Source organism: Trachurus trachurus (assembly GCF_905171665.1).
Source record: "Trachurus trachurus genome assembly, chromosome: 5".
Lineage (NCBI taxonomy): Eukaryota > Metazoa > Chordata > Actinopteri > Carangiformes > Carangidae > Trachurus > Trachurus trachurus.
Genome location: NC_139896.1, coordinates 9844188 through 9858945, shown reverse-complemented (window position 1 = coordinate 9858945; position 14758 = coordinate 9844188). Strand labels below are relative to the sequence as shown.

The following is a 14758-nucleotide window of genomic DNA, read 5'->3' as shown; positions in this document are numbered from 1 at the left end:
GCACTCTAGTGTTAAGGTGATTGCCTGATTGAACTTGACTTCAGAAGGACAATGGTTTGTTAAGACCACAACCTGAAGCTTCAGTATCACCCAGAATGCATCACAGGTTTTCAGCCTCCCAGCAGCAGCCTGTGTCTGTAACACTGTACAAACTGCAGGAGCTACTGTAACATGAAGAAAAAAAACACACACACAGGCGTGCACACACACACACACCAAACTGACAAATATACAGTACAGTAAGACCTGTCCCATTAACATGTTGTCAGGGATCCTGCTAATATGGAGGGCACTTGCTTATTTACCCCCGGGGTGGCTGGGAGCTGCAGGGGTCTAATTCTGCTACCATCCCAGGAAGGTCATTGTCCCTTCTCCAGCCATGATGGCCACAGAGTAGTGCTTAAATCTGGCAAAACGCAGCCTATAAATTACAGCAGAGGACAGAGGGGTCAGAGCCTGGCATGGAACTGGGCCAGAAGCTATCAATCTGCCGGGGCCAGCGAGGGCGACATCTGTCTCTGGGACTCCCTCACTCTTTCTACTCCTTCTCGCTCTGTCTGTCTGTCGTTTTCCTTTCCTTGCTTTTCAGTCTTCTCCTTTCAGCCCTTTTTCCCTTTTTCCTTTTGCTCACACTCTTTGCCTGTCATTGAACAATCTCTCTGTGCCTCCATTTTTAGTCTGCACCTGTCTGAACAATCTCTGCTCTCTTTCTTTATATTGCTCTGCCTCTTGATATTCTCTCTCTGTCTTTGTGTGAAACCCCCCCACCCGAACTCTCCTCCATGGATCTCCCTCGCCTCTTTTCACGCATTCTCTTACATCATCCGTGTTTCAACATCTCTCTAATTCTCCTTCTCTCTCTCTCTCTCTCTCTCTCTGTCTTGCTCCCCCCCCTCTCTCTCTCTGTCTTGAGCTCCTTGTCGTTTTACGCACTCTTGCACCATCTCCCTCTGCAGCGATATGTTTTGGTCTATGTGCTCTCCAACCAGCAGTAGTATGGGATAAAACCTTGATGTACTTTCTCTCAATGTGATGCCAATATGTTTTGAATGGTAAAATCACGAGCAAAATACACAAATCTACACAGTTTGGGGAATTGAAAACGGAACACATACAGACTAATGGGAGGTCAAAGACAAATACAAGCTGATTAGTTGCCTTAAGTCATTCCATACGAATTAAAACAATTATAACATCTCTCTGAACTGAATTGCTAACGTCAGATTTCCTCTCATATCACAAGAGGAAAAAGTCGTAGTTTAAATATAGGATGCTGACTCTGTCAAGTCAAAACTTGTCAAACTTAATCTACAACAAACATTTCTTTTTGGTTGACGCTGCTGCTAGAACATCTTGCACTACATTTGCCAACCCAAACCCTCGAAAACTTCTGCATGACTTATTAATCTTCCTTCATTTTCTGAATCAAACTTGGCCTTGAATAATTGAGAGGGATCTTTGAAAAGCCCTAACCTCCATTCCCACCTTCCTTTTACAAGTCAACGTGGTGCATTTTTAATTGGGGGACATGAAATAGGCATGAAGGGAGATGGGAAGAAAGTGAATTGAATCAGGGACACTCAAACCTGGCAGTCACTGCACAGCTTAGGAGTATGTGTGCATATATACAGAAGGCTAAATATGCGTCTGGCCTTGACAAGTCACACATGCTCAACAGTCTTTGACGTGCTTTCTGTCTGGGACAAATAGTACACGACTCATGTAATCCCTGCTTTAGAGTATCCCAGCAGGCAGACCCAGATACGCCACTTCGAGTTATGTTTAGCAATTTGGTTGAGAATAAACATCAATTCAACTTTCTATGAACCATAAATCTCCAAAGCCGAACGATTTGTTTAGTGTATATGAGGCAATTTTGTCTGGGCTAAAAAGGTAATTGAAAGCACATGTATTATTTGTTGGAAAAATCGTGAATTATTGGTGCAATATCTATCTGCAATGTAATAATGATGTACTTTCTCGGTAACATTAATACAAAACTTGACCTTGAGAGAAATACCAGAAAGAAGATAATATATATTGTATTAATATATATTTGTATATTATTATATTAGATGCTGTTTGAAATGAATACAAAACATTTCTAGTAGAAAATGTGAGGAGACTTGAAGCTTGCTGGATGTGCATTAACGAGCCACTGCCACGATCAGCTGTGACAAAGTTTGGTGCTATTTTTCATATTGCTGCTGTGTCATGCTGCTATTTCCTCGTGGGAAGCCTCTGCAGTCGGGCTGCAACTGGACCTGAGTTCATGTGCATACTGAGGGCTTGAGGCAGGTTTGGACCTTATATAAATATTACTATTAAACACTAAAAAAAAGCTGTCGTGAAGTAGGCAGCTCAGGCTGATATTTATATGATATGAACATGCAGCACAACATGCACGAAAAAAAAACAAAACATAAGTATGAACACACATGACAAATATACAGAGAAGATGTATACACATCCCTTCAAACGCGCACATACACTGTACACACACAGATACTGGACATGGATATTATAATGTTCCCTATCATAATGCCTCCTGACTGTGCAAAGCTTGATAAAAGGAGCCAGTAGCTCTAATCCAAAAGGCAAAACACCAATTTTCAAGTTCACACAGAGGAGAGTCATAACCTTTTGACTGTTGAACAAAGGAAATAACGTTTAAGCCTTTTTATGCGAATAATTACATATAGAGCGTGGTGCCTAAATGCGCAGATAAGAAAATCCTAGAAATAGAGCAAAATATAACATATGGAGAGTTAAAGAGGAAAAGAGACAGAAATCATATCTAGTTCACTGTAGCAGATGTTGTTATGGAAGTATAGTACTACTGTATAAGTAAAACCACATTAACATAAATATATTTATTATCCTCCATGCTCACTTAAAAAATAAATAAATAAATAAAAACCCACATCAAGCTAAAAAAGGAAGAAAAAAAAAAGGGCTGTTCAGTACGGGAAGGACCATTATTAGAAATCCAGCCTTAAATAATGGCAACCATCAGTAGAACAAAAGTAAGACCGAAAAACAACATGTAAGACTTTCCAACATTTCAAAGCTATTGCATTCCCCCATCTCTACAACCAGCCACCGGTATACTTGAAGCAGGGGGGCGTGGAAGTGGTATTAAGGGTAGCTAAAAGATTGAAGAGGCCCAAAGCGTCAAGTTTTTAAAAATTTAACAGAAAGCACAATAATACTTAGCTGATGCAAGAGCCTTGAAAACAGAAAATATTTACCTCTCCAAGGAGCATTTGTCAAAAAAGGATTTTTTTTTTTCATCCTCTCAAAGAATACTACGGCAAGGGCAACGGGCACGGCAACTGAAAAGCAAGACCAAGGAAAAAAAGAAAGAAAAAGAAAAAAGGCAGGGGGGGACCCAGTGCAAGTCGTTTAGCCTCTCTTTATGGAAAACAAAAGGCCAAATGTTGATGAAACATTTAAGGCAGACTTTCTTTTAACCCAGCTCTGGGCTATCAGCCGAGGAGTTTCAAAACAGTGTCAAAACACAAGAGAGCTTTTTCACTGTACATATATATTTTTTCTTTTTTTTTTTAATTGTTGAAAAGATCATGATCACCTTTGTATTTAGTGCATCAGACTCTTAATATCCATGTTTGTTCCTGGGCCAGCAGAGAGAAAACAACACACACCTAGAGTGAGTCATAGAAAAATCTACCTATCTAAGTATCTATCTAAGTATCTATCTAAGTATCTATCTATCTATCTATCTATCTATCTATCTATCTATCTATCTATCTATCTATCTATCTATCTATCTATCTATGTGTGAAACTAGTTGACATCAGCAGCCTCTCTGACCGACAGCCACAAATCTTCAGTGTTGTGCTTATCCACAGGTCAGCACTGCCATCCACAGTGAGCCATGACATTGCCATGTGGAACCATTATCTACACACTAACACATATAGGACAGATGCTGACTAGACTGTTTTACTGTATGGAGCGAGACGTGTGTGTGTGTGTGTGTGTGTGTGTGTGTGTGTGTGTGTGTGTGTGTGTGTGTGTGTGTGTGTGTGTGTGTGTGTGTGTGTGTGTGTGTGTGTGTGTGTGTGTATGTGCGCGTGTGTGTGTGTGCTTCTGAACTATACCAGTACAAAAAGTTTTCTGTCAAGTGAACACAAACGACAACGTAGAGTATTTGGAGATACACACTGTGCACTTTTGACTGTGTGCACTAAACTTGCGATGACTGAGAGGTTGTGGCGTGAGTGTCAGCTACTTTTAGTCGGTCTGTATAGGAGGCGAGTTGAGATGAATGGGTAGGTACAGCCATCCCTTTACATTATCTCTGGCTCTCTCTATGTATGTAAAGGTCAGTGGTTTTAACGAGAGCAGCGCCGAGGTCAGAGGAGCCAGAGGACTCCACCTCCCTGACAGCCATCATGACTCCCAACCTGCTGTTAGCATGCTAATCCTTGCAAGACTTCCACGAGCAGCACTCCCTCCTTTTGGCTCGTAGCGGTCATCTCTCACTGTGACTAACTGGCTCCCTGCTCGGCCATCAGCCGGCCCCCATCTGACAGTCCCCTCCAATAATAATGGACAACAGAAGCAGTGCTGCCTTGACAACGGTCCTCCTGACAAATTAGGCTCACTGTACTCCCCTGCTCTGGCTCCGCCTCTTGTTTCCCTCTTGTTGCTTGGCAGTTCTGGGCTGTGCCAGGACATGGGGGGGGGGGGGGGGGGGGGGGGGGGGGGGGGGGTGGCGGTGGCGGTGGGTGCGGGTACGACGGCGGCGGTGGTGGGTGCGGTGTGGCGCCGGTGGTCGAGTGTATACTTTAAGAAGCGACCTCCTCGATGCGACCCGTGTTGCCTTTCTCCCTGACAAAACCCTCAAAATCGATTGCGATGTGCGTCTTCATACAAACGGGGCACAATGTGGGGCCTGAGCGTGCATTTAGAGCCGAGCTGAGTGGAGGATTCTGGGCCAGGGAGGAGAGGAGGAGCACATAAAAACACACACACACTGACACACACACACACACACACTCATAGAAGCACACACACTCATCCCAAACTGAATGCGAGAGGAGGAGAGAGAAGGATCCCACGGTGAGGATGATGCAACTGGAGTGAAATTTTTCGGCCGGAACGCATGCTGCATTAACGCAGACCTGCAGGACGAAAAAAACACACCCTCCCTTCTTTCTTTCTTTGTTCAAAGCCAAATTTGGTTTTATCATTCCCCTCTCTTAATTTCCCTTTTTTTTTTTTTTTTTCCCGCAGACGGTACTTCTCTAATGGCAACCTGTAACACCTAATTGCCTGCAATAAAACACAGCAGGAGTGTTTCATGTTTTTGGCATCATGACTTCCTGGACTCACCAAACACGATAAGCCCAATGATCTGTTCTGAACCAGCTTCCCTCTGACATATTCAGTTTAAAGGGGCTGAAATATCAAAACCATAGGCATTCAGTGGAAACCATAACTCCCTTTATGACCCACACAGATTATAGCCCCCATCTGTAGCATAAGCCATCTGCAGTTTGGGGAAATTTAAACAAGATTGCTGTTGGTCATTACGCCGTTTCCACTTGTTTGATTCGTAACATATTGAACCTTATATGATCATATAACCCTCTTCTCAAGTATCGTTATGAAATGATAAACATTTTTAACAGCGAATGTTTCATCATTAATCACCACAGCTCTTCTCATGCAGTGGACCGGTGGTGTCCACTGTCAGTGAGGAAAGCAGATGATCTGAACTGAGGACCTGTGACATTTTGCTTAGATCACTTGCCAGGTCAAAATGGACCACTTGGCCCAAATCTAAACAAAGTTTCAACACCTGCTTTGACTTTGAGTAACTCTCTGGCTTTTGCAGCTACTTCAACTCACTGAGAGAGCTGTTGCTAATGTATTTAGTTTGGCCAAGGACAAACATATTACTCACATTAAATTACCACCAAATGAAACAACAGCAGTAAAACAAACTTGGTGACACTCGCATTTGCATTTGCTTGCGAAAAAACGAAGATGTAAGACAATAAAGGTTTGGCTACGAAACACAAATACTGCCTGAAGATGTGACAGCAATAAACAATAGATAACACCTTCGGTTATTAAATGTCTTCCCCGTATCATCACAGCTCAATTGCAACAGTGATCATTACATGGAATCAGGCTGATGAATAGCACTAGTAATCATATCTACACGTTCTCTTCTTGAATAGATCCCCCACCTCCCATGCTGCATTGCCAGGGAGAGGAGAAAGAGAAAGGGCTGGCTCTTTGTGCTAGCCGTGCCTCTCAGCCCCGTTGTGCTTGGTAGAAGCAGCAGCAGCAGCAGCAGCAGCCGGTGACCATTATAAATGGCCTCTATTAGCATGACTCGGTCGCAGAGGGGAGAGAAATAAAATCATTGGGAGAATGTAGGCCTGCACTGGTGTCCCTGCGCCCACTCCCAGCCTCTGCAGACCCCCAGTCCCATGCTCCCCTCCTCCCCTTCATTCCAAGGGGACAGAATCCTAAAGACTAGATTACTAGTGATACATGGAGTCATTATGGGGAGGGTTATGGCAATAGTATCACAGGCACAGCTGACAATGGCTATAATAGGGGTCTCTTTCTTCAGGGGTAGCATTACCATAGCAAAGGCTGTTTCTTTGGGCTTGTTGATGTACAGCAGGACACGATGAGGGCCTTTTATTACCTGCCGCAGAGAAAGAGCTCTGTATTATCTAGCAGAAAACCACGCTTATTTCTTTGTAAAAGTGCCATGTCTCGTTGGGTAAAGTTAAACGAACACAATGGTGTCCCAGATAAGGTATTACGACGTGAGCGATGGCAATTACCAACAATGTGCAATTTGAAAGAACACAGGTAGAACAAAATTGTAAAGGAAATGGCAGTCAATCATTTACAATCTCCGGCTCGAGCTGAAGCGTCGTTGTTCTACCCCAGCCGCTCACACAGAACATGACGCACTGTCACCGCAAAGGCAAAAAAATATCAATGTAAGAACAAGAGCAAGCAAGTGAAATGTGTTTGATCACAAGATTGTCATCAACATTAATGGTTAAGATGCATTTAATTGGCTTTAATTTTACAAGAGAGATAAATAGACCGAGGCTAAATTACTTTTCTTCCAGATATTTGTATATTTCTTTTGTGACTGTGTGTTTACTCGTCTCCAACTCCGTGCCGTGATAGGGTGCTCTACCTGTTTCATGTAATGCTGTGTGCAGTCTTCAATAAAACCAGTGTGACGGCAGTGTACACAGTCACTCACTTTGCCCGTTATTTGTGGAACGTGTTGTCTTTTACTGCTAATTTGGGAATCTTCTATACGGAAACCTCAGGAAGGTGTTGGGAGTCTGTGGAGGGAACGCGGCCTTCAAACAGCTTGCAGTGAGCCAATGAGCTGGTGAGCCAGGGAGTAGCTAGTGCCTCCAGCTAGTTAAAATATGAGCGCAGCGGGGGCTTGCTAATGAAAGCGGGGGCCCAGCCCGGGAAGCAGGGCCGTATATTGCGGTGAGGAGACAGTTCTTAGAATCAGCTGGCGAGCCGTGCCTATATAGTTCTGGGCCCACTGGTGATTAACCGTCCAACAGGGAGTCGCTACTACAGCTGGGCTATTAATAAGAGATAACCCCCCCCTCTTCTTTCCTTCTTCCCCTCTTTGGTTTTCCCCCATGCCTGCAGACAGTCTCCACCCTCTGGAATTATTTGTATAGCATAATCATTTCCTGACACATGGTGCATGTCACACATTGTTTACATGGGGCGGACGGGGGGGCTTTAAAGGGAGAGAGGGTTGGGGGATGGGAGTGGGTTGTGGTCCCCAAAAAGTGATAGCTCATTCTTAATGTACTTTGCTCCCCTGGGAGATGCCCTGCAGGTACAGCAGATCAATTAGTGACCTCTCATTAGATGGTGATTTGCTGAAAATGACCCGTCCCTTGAGAGTAGAAAATAAAATAGAAGGTTAAAGCACCATCATTCCTGTTGCACCAAAAGTGCAAGGCTGGTCGTTAATATTACACCAGAAGGCCACGTGACATGATCACAGCAGAAGTTTATGATAATTTGCTGGCAGCAGCAGCCCTGTAACAAAGAGATCAACTCTGTCAGTCAGCGCTACTCTAGGAAGAAGTGGGGGGAAAAAAATAATAAACCAGCACAATAAATAAACTGCACAGGGTTATAAAGTTAAAGACATATTAGAATATTTCCCTGTGCTTTATAGTCAATCTTTCATTTTCAACGAGGAATAAATGTGATGACCAACAACTGAAGACCTTAAAAAGCTTAAAGGCTGTGCAGAAGTACAATACATTCATAGGCCTACTCCCTCTGTGTTGCACACGTGCGTACACACGTGCACGCGCGGCACCCCCTCACCAACGCCCCCCACCCCCTCACTCCCCCTCTCCCTCTCTCTTTTACACACACACACACACACACACACACACACACACACACACACTGAGAGAGTTACGGGCAACAGAGTGTACTGTGCTGCGGGCAATCAAACACAGCCTCCCCGCTATTGCAACGTGAAAATGCGAGGTTAATGGCCTGGATTTAGCTCTGTAGTGAATGAAAGCACGTTTACAACCGCCGGACTAGATGTGTGAATACTCCCGTGCACACTGCCCAAACAGGAACATTGCTCGCTCTAATATCAGCCTACATATATTCATGCCGTCGTGACTGCCGATTCGTGACATTCTCATGCTTGGATGTTTGCTCAATAAGGTACAAAAAAAAAAGAAAAAAAAAAAGATGAAAATTTCAGAGCCAATGACAAGACTGAGAAAAAATAAAAATCCTTTTTGGTGTCACAAATGCGACAACAACATCCTACATAAAGTCATTCAGGCTTCAGCTCTACAGAAAATGACACAATTTGCCAACAATCGTGCAGTTCTACCAGTCATCATGCATGATTTAGGATCCTCGCTCTCAACAATGTGTGTGACAGATTTCACACTGACAAAAACAAGTAGAGCCATAGTTGTCTCAGGGAACATGGGCATCACCCACCTTTGTGCATGCCCGTGAATCGGTCCTTGAGCACTGTGAGCTCGTAGATCTTGCCGAACTCCTCGAAGAGGGGCCGGAGGTCCTTCTCGTCCAGGTTGCGGGGGATCTGACCGATGAAGAGTTTGATGGCATCGTGGTCCTTCATGGGGATGGTGGCCGGGCAGCCCGCCGGGCTGTGGCTGTGGCTTAATCCGTTCACGAGCCCGTTCGTGCTGGCGGAGACCACACCGACACCGTGCACCGAGCCGTCCACCTGCCCGTTGGTTAAAGTTGCCATCTTCGGACCGGCCAGTGAGTTGGGATGGGTACAACAGCAGCAGATGGTGATGGTGGAGAATCGTTTACGTTGAAGAAAGAAAAAAAAAAAGCTGGTGGAAGTCTTGGTCAAAATTTGGTTCCGAGACCAAGCCGTGCCAGAGCTGATTCCGCTCTCGTCCTATCAAAGCCAATATTTACATTGATGTGAAAACACATGTAGCATTTGGCGAAGACGCATATCAAAAGCGCACAATGCCGTTGGTCCCGATGGAGGCTTTGATTCCTTATATTTATGTCCTACCCAATAACTCGTTCATTGATTTCATAAAAGAGAGACAGAGAGAAAGAGAGAGATAGAGAAGGGGGAGGGAGAAAGAGAGAGAAGAGAGAGAGTGAGAGAGAGAGACCAAGAGCGTTCACTGTCTATTTACACCCACGTTCCCTCGTCCCAGCTTCTTGGCACCCTTTTATTTTTTTGCATTGAGGAGTCGGTATGGGTGTCTTCTCGGTTTAAACGGACAGGACCGGTTCAATCTCTGCCCGAGCAGTGGGGAGGTTTGAAGGAAGGGGGCCGTTATAAACCGAGCATATGTCAAAGACAGCGTTTTCTTTTCCCCCTTTTCTTACGCGAGGAGCGAGTGGTACATTCCACCGAGGGGAGAGGGTCTATAAATAGAGAAATATAGAGAATACGGTCCTTTGTGCTCCTATACTCAGAGCAAATAACCACACATTGACGAAGTCAAGAATTTATTACTTCGTGACTGACATGCACACTATTCTTATTAATTGTAATAAGCTGTAATACTGTCTCTACGACAATTTACACCTGACATGTTTCGATTCATGTAAAAAATAAGCATTGTGCCGCAGTTAGGATGCGATTGAAAATGTGGCAGTCGCTCTCTGGAGCTTTGATTTTGTGCTTAAACCACATTTCATGTCATCTTCTAGTTCCTCATCCTCGACGGCAGCAGCAGCAGCAGCAGCAGCAGAGTCGCAGCATCCTCAGCTCGCGCCTGGACGGTGGACAGCTCCGTGGTGCTGAAATGCGGGTCCCACAGGCGAAACTAAAACACACTGATGGGGCGATTCCCTCTGACGGCTCCACCGCTCCTTATTGTTAAGAACAAACACACGTTTTTGCAACGGTGAGGTGATATATTATTAGCTTCCTCTGCCATTTCTAAAGGCATGTGGGATTAGACGATTTGATTTTCAGCAAAAGGGGAAGTCTGTGAGCACCGCCGAGTGGCGTAGAGAGGGGGCACACGGAGCGGGAAAAAAATCACACAAGAGTGGGACAAACTGTCAAGATGCACCGAAATCCACATTCAAGCGATGTCGGTAGACCTTTAGGTTTCTCCAGGTGATGCGGTTGTCACAAAGGCAAACAGAAAGAGGAAAAACCTCAACGTCGAAAGAAACAGCGTCATGGGGATAAAAAGAAATAACTCAGGGCCTTACAAAAAATACAGATATGCACTGCAAAAGTATACAAAAAACTATTTCTACTTCATTTGGAAGGACATCCATACTCAGTTTCCTGATTCAGCTTGTTATAGGCCTGTAGGCATCAACCAAATGTTTCTGAATCAATTAGAGAGTGGCCAGTCTGATTAATTTAGCAGCACTTGATTTATGAAAATCTGAGTTTGAGTGAGTTGGGTATTGATATTAAATAGCACTCAGAGTGGAAGGTCTAAAGCACTTATACATAAATTAAAAGCACGTTTGCATCTGTGACTGACCCACATGGTGACAGATAAAAAGAAACTAACTAAGCATTCCCTTATAGGGTAGGGAAAAAAAGAAAGTCATTTCTGCTTTCTTAGGCTCATCATATCATATTGTTAGCATCACAGCCTGGGGCAGATAAGACTCCCAAAGGCAACAGGGGTTTGTCTTAACCCAAATCTCTGAGTACACCGACCTGAGGGTGGAGATGGAGTGACAGTAGGTTTCAACATTTCCTGTCAAACTGGGTATAATTTATATTGACAGAAACATCTTCTGGTATAAGATCAACACTAGAATACGAGCTGCACAGATCATTGGCTATTGCCATTGACTATTGGCTATACTGGTGTATTCATTTGGGAGTAAACCAACGTTTATCCCCCAATCCCCAAAGGAAAACAGTTACTGCAATCCCCGAAGTCATGGCAATTTGTAAATGATAACAGTGGTGATATTCCTACTGACTTTGATGAATGCCATTTAAACAGCAACAAAGTAGCCTGTGGAAATTGAATCAGTGACTTGGCAATGCTGGCAGTCCTTTTTAATAGCTAATGTGGAAAACATAAATGAATAGTTGTATTGCACTTTCTCATGCAGGTTAACTTAACTTATGATCTCTCATAGAAATCACACAAATTGACGGTAAATAAATATCTATATTGATCCAGAGTGTGTGGAATAGAGGAACACAACGCGCACACACACAAATGTGTAAGACTATGCTGAGAAGCAGCAATACAATCCCTATGATAATATAATATTATATTCATAATAGACCGAAGGATAAAGTGTAAGGTATATGGGCCACGAGACACTGAACTATGTTCAAGTGATGAGCAAAATGAAATGGTATAGCCCACTCCAGTTATGCTTCAGTGTCTCCAGTTAAACCATGCACCCTGAAGGCCTCATAGTATAGCACAGACATCCAAGGCTCATAATGTTGACCTATTTGTTTTCATTTTTGGCTATGAGGCACACCCCCCCTCTGCCGAGACATTAGCCAACCATTAAATAACAAAAGCGACACACTCGGCGCCTCTCTCACCTCTTTCTGCTCTTCCGCCAGCTAAATGGCCCGGTAATGTCATCCCGTTCTCACGGCATGACCGGGCCCCAGCGGGGCGGGGTGTTTGGGGGTGGTGGGGCTTGGCTTTCTTTGGCATGACACCGTGCTCTGCTCTCCAAGCTTTCCCTCGGGGCCACACTCCATTCACCACAGCAGCCTTGCCTGTGCTCACGCCTGACTTACCTCCAGCAATATTTTTTAATACAAGGGTGAAATGGGAGGGCACAAATCATAGTAATTATGTTCAGTGGGTACTGCCGTGATGATTATGTAAGGTATGGCGCCAGGATGGTTCCCTCACGGTCTGTCTCGTCACACAACCTACCTGTGAGCCACTTTGAAATGTTTTCAGTGTCGCCCAGAGTGAAATGGCTTCGGTGACTGAGCCCATCGGGCTGATAATAATAATAACACGCAAATTAACGAGCAAGACGTGTAACAGTGTGTCTCTTCGCTCCCAAAATGCTACTTATTTCAATCCGTTTGGGTATACTCAAATATGACGGTGCAGCTCTTGCAAATCATTTGTGCCCACTGCACAAGTGTGCTGAGAGCAATACTCAAGGCTCCCAGTCAGTCAAACTACTTTCATATTTATCCTCTCTTTCTATAAACTCCAATACATTCCCCCAAAAAACATCAGTTTGATGCAATCAAATGATTTCATTTCTGCAAATATAAATAATTATCTAGTTTCCAAAGCTCATCTGTGAAATAAATCAAGGCTGGACTTTATTAATATTTACAACCATATTAGTGACTAGACTGCAATTGTAAGACAGCAGCATCAAAAGGTTTTTATAAAGCAGAAGTGCTGTGAGAGAGATGTGCCTCTGTCCTTGGTGCTGAAACTAACATACAGCCATGATAACACATGCATGCCTCTGTCCATGGTGCTGAATTCAATACAGGGCAATATTAACAAGCATTTCTTTCAAAGGCAAGTAGGCAGCCTGTGTGGATTCCCAATAACACTTTAGAAAATCTCAAGTCCCTATGGACAAAGTGTAAATGACCACACATGGACACCCTGCTTCCCTCTAAATATTCCACAGAGCCTATCAAAAAGAGGTCACTTCACCCACCTCCTTATCCACCCCACCCCAAATGATCCTTTGCAATCACACAGCAAAGGAGGCCTATTTTGCCCTTGGAATATTGCTCCCTTGCTTGTCATGGCTTCAATTTTCAGTTTCGGCACTGTAAACGGTTGCAGCAAGGCAAATAAATGAAAAGGGAAATGAAATTCTGGGTGGCCAAGTTACACAAATAGATTGATAATCTGCATGGGGCACCATAAAGAGCTCTGACGTTTTCAATATTACCTATTCTGCATAGTAATGTCTTTTCTCACCTCTCCTTCATATGGGACAAAGTTCTAAATCTCCTGTAGCCTTGGGACACCCAGGCCGTATATCACCTTCCAGTAATTTAGTGGGAAGAGCACAAAGGAATGAGGAAATGGCAGGTGCATGACTAAATGCTGAGAAAGTTTAGAGGGACGAGGAGGGCAGGAAGGCTCCCTTTAACTTGATTAGCACCAATTTGTTAGAGATTTGAGGGGATGTGCCAAGAAGAAGAAAATACTGCAGTAATTTAAAGTGTGTGCATGCTGCCTTATAAAAGGCACACATCATTCTCGACATATACTGCGTAGCATAATGATTGTAACTGTATCGCATGTGAAATTATCATATCCATTATATGCAAAGATGTTTGTTCATGAAAGCATTAATAAGTAGGGACATGTGAATATAGAGAAACCAAAACAAACATCGCTAGTAATGGGGAAATGAAATATTTCTTGATTTCCTGAGGAAAAAAAAACATTTTATTGGGTCATGTGTGGAATGAACAGTTTTACAATGGAAGTTTGTTGACACTGGGATGAAAAGCAGTGTATTATCTCCCCTTTGGCAAAAACAAACAAAGCCACAAATGCATTCAGCAACGCATTAGAACCATTAAAATAATTTGTAAAATATCCTTCCAGCAGATCTGTGGACTAAACATGTCTTATAGCCTTTGTTCAGTTTAATACACGCAGAAGATGATAGTGGAGGAAATTATAGGCTTGGTAAAATTAGCATGCATGTATAGGTCCATAAAGTATTCCTCAACACATTTAACATACTGTGTAATTTTATGCGAGGCATCACACTTGAGTGGACAGAGGAGGAAATACAAATAACTTCCTGCAGTTGTACAAACCAAATTTTTTTCCACCAAATTTAAATGGTGCTGCAGTGCAGGAAATTAACAGGCATACAATCCCTATTTCTCTGTAAGAATTGGAAATTTGCTGCATTACACGTGCTGCCAAAAAATTCCTGAAACGAGCACACAGCTGAGCCCAAGTTGCTATGGATTTCATTGAAATAAAAGCCTGTTGATTTGTGAATTGCAGAGTCTCCTGGGAATCTCATTCTGTGGAGCAATGAGGTGTGTCTCTCTCTTGCCCCTGCGGTTATACCTGGGCTGCATTGGAAAGAGATTAGTGCTGTGACATTTGACATGGGTGGGCGTTTCTGCTTGTGCCGAATGCCGGCTGCACAGATCAGCCATGCTGACAGCTCCTCTCCTTGACTGACTCTCTGCCCGGAAAACACAAGCCTCTTGACAAACACCAGCTTCTTGACAACATCACACATACACTCA

At 43.7% G+C, this 14758-nt stretch overlaps 1 protein-coding gene across 7 annotated transcripts in view; it reads right to left on the bottom strand.

Annotated features, from left to right (window-relative positions):
* Positions 1–9307, bottom strand: part of celf4 (CUGBP, Elav-like family member 4) — a gene marked incomplete at both ends in the record, with an annotated part of 83015 nt that extends 73708 nt beyond the window's left edge. For 4 of the 7 annotated variants that reach the window (XM_083972713.1, XM_083972708.1, XM_083972714.1 and 1 more), the window contains one exon: positions 9031–9307. In XM_083972713.1, coding sequence (XP_083828839.1) covers positions 9031–9307 — 277 coding nt within the window. The remainder of the gene's footprint in view (positions 1–9030) is intronic. The other 3 variants (XM_083972710.1, XM_083972711.1, XM_083972709.1) reach the window with 1 other exon arrangement.
* Between the last annotated feature and the right edge of the window lie 5451 nt (positions 9308–14758).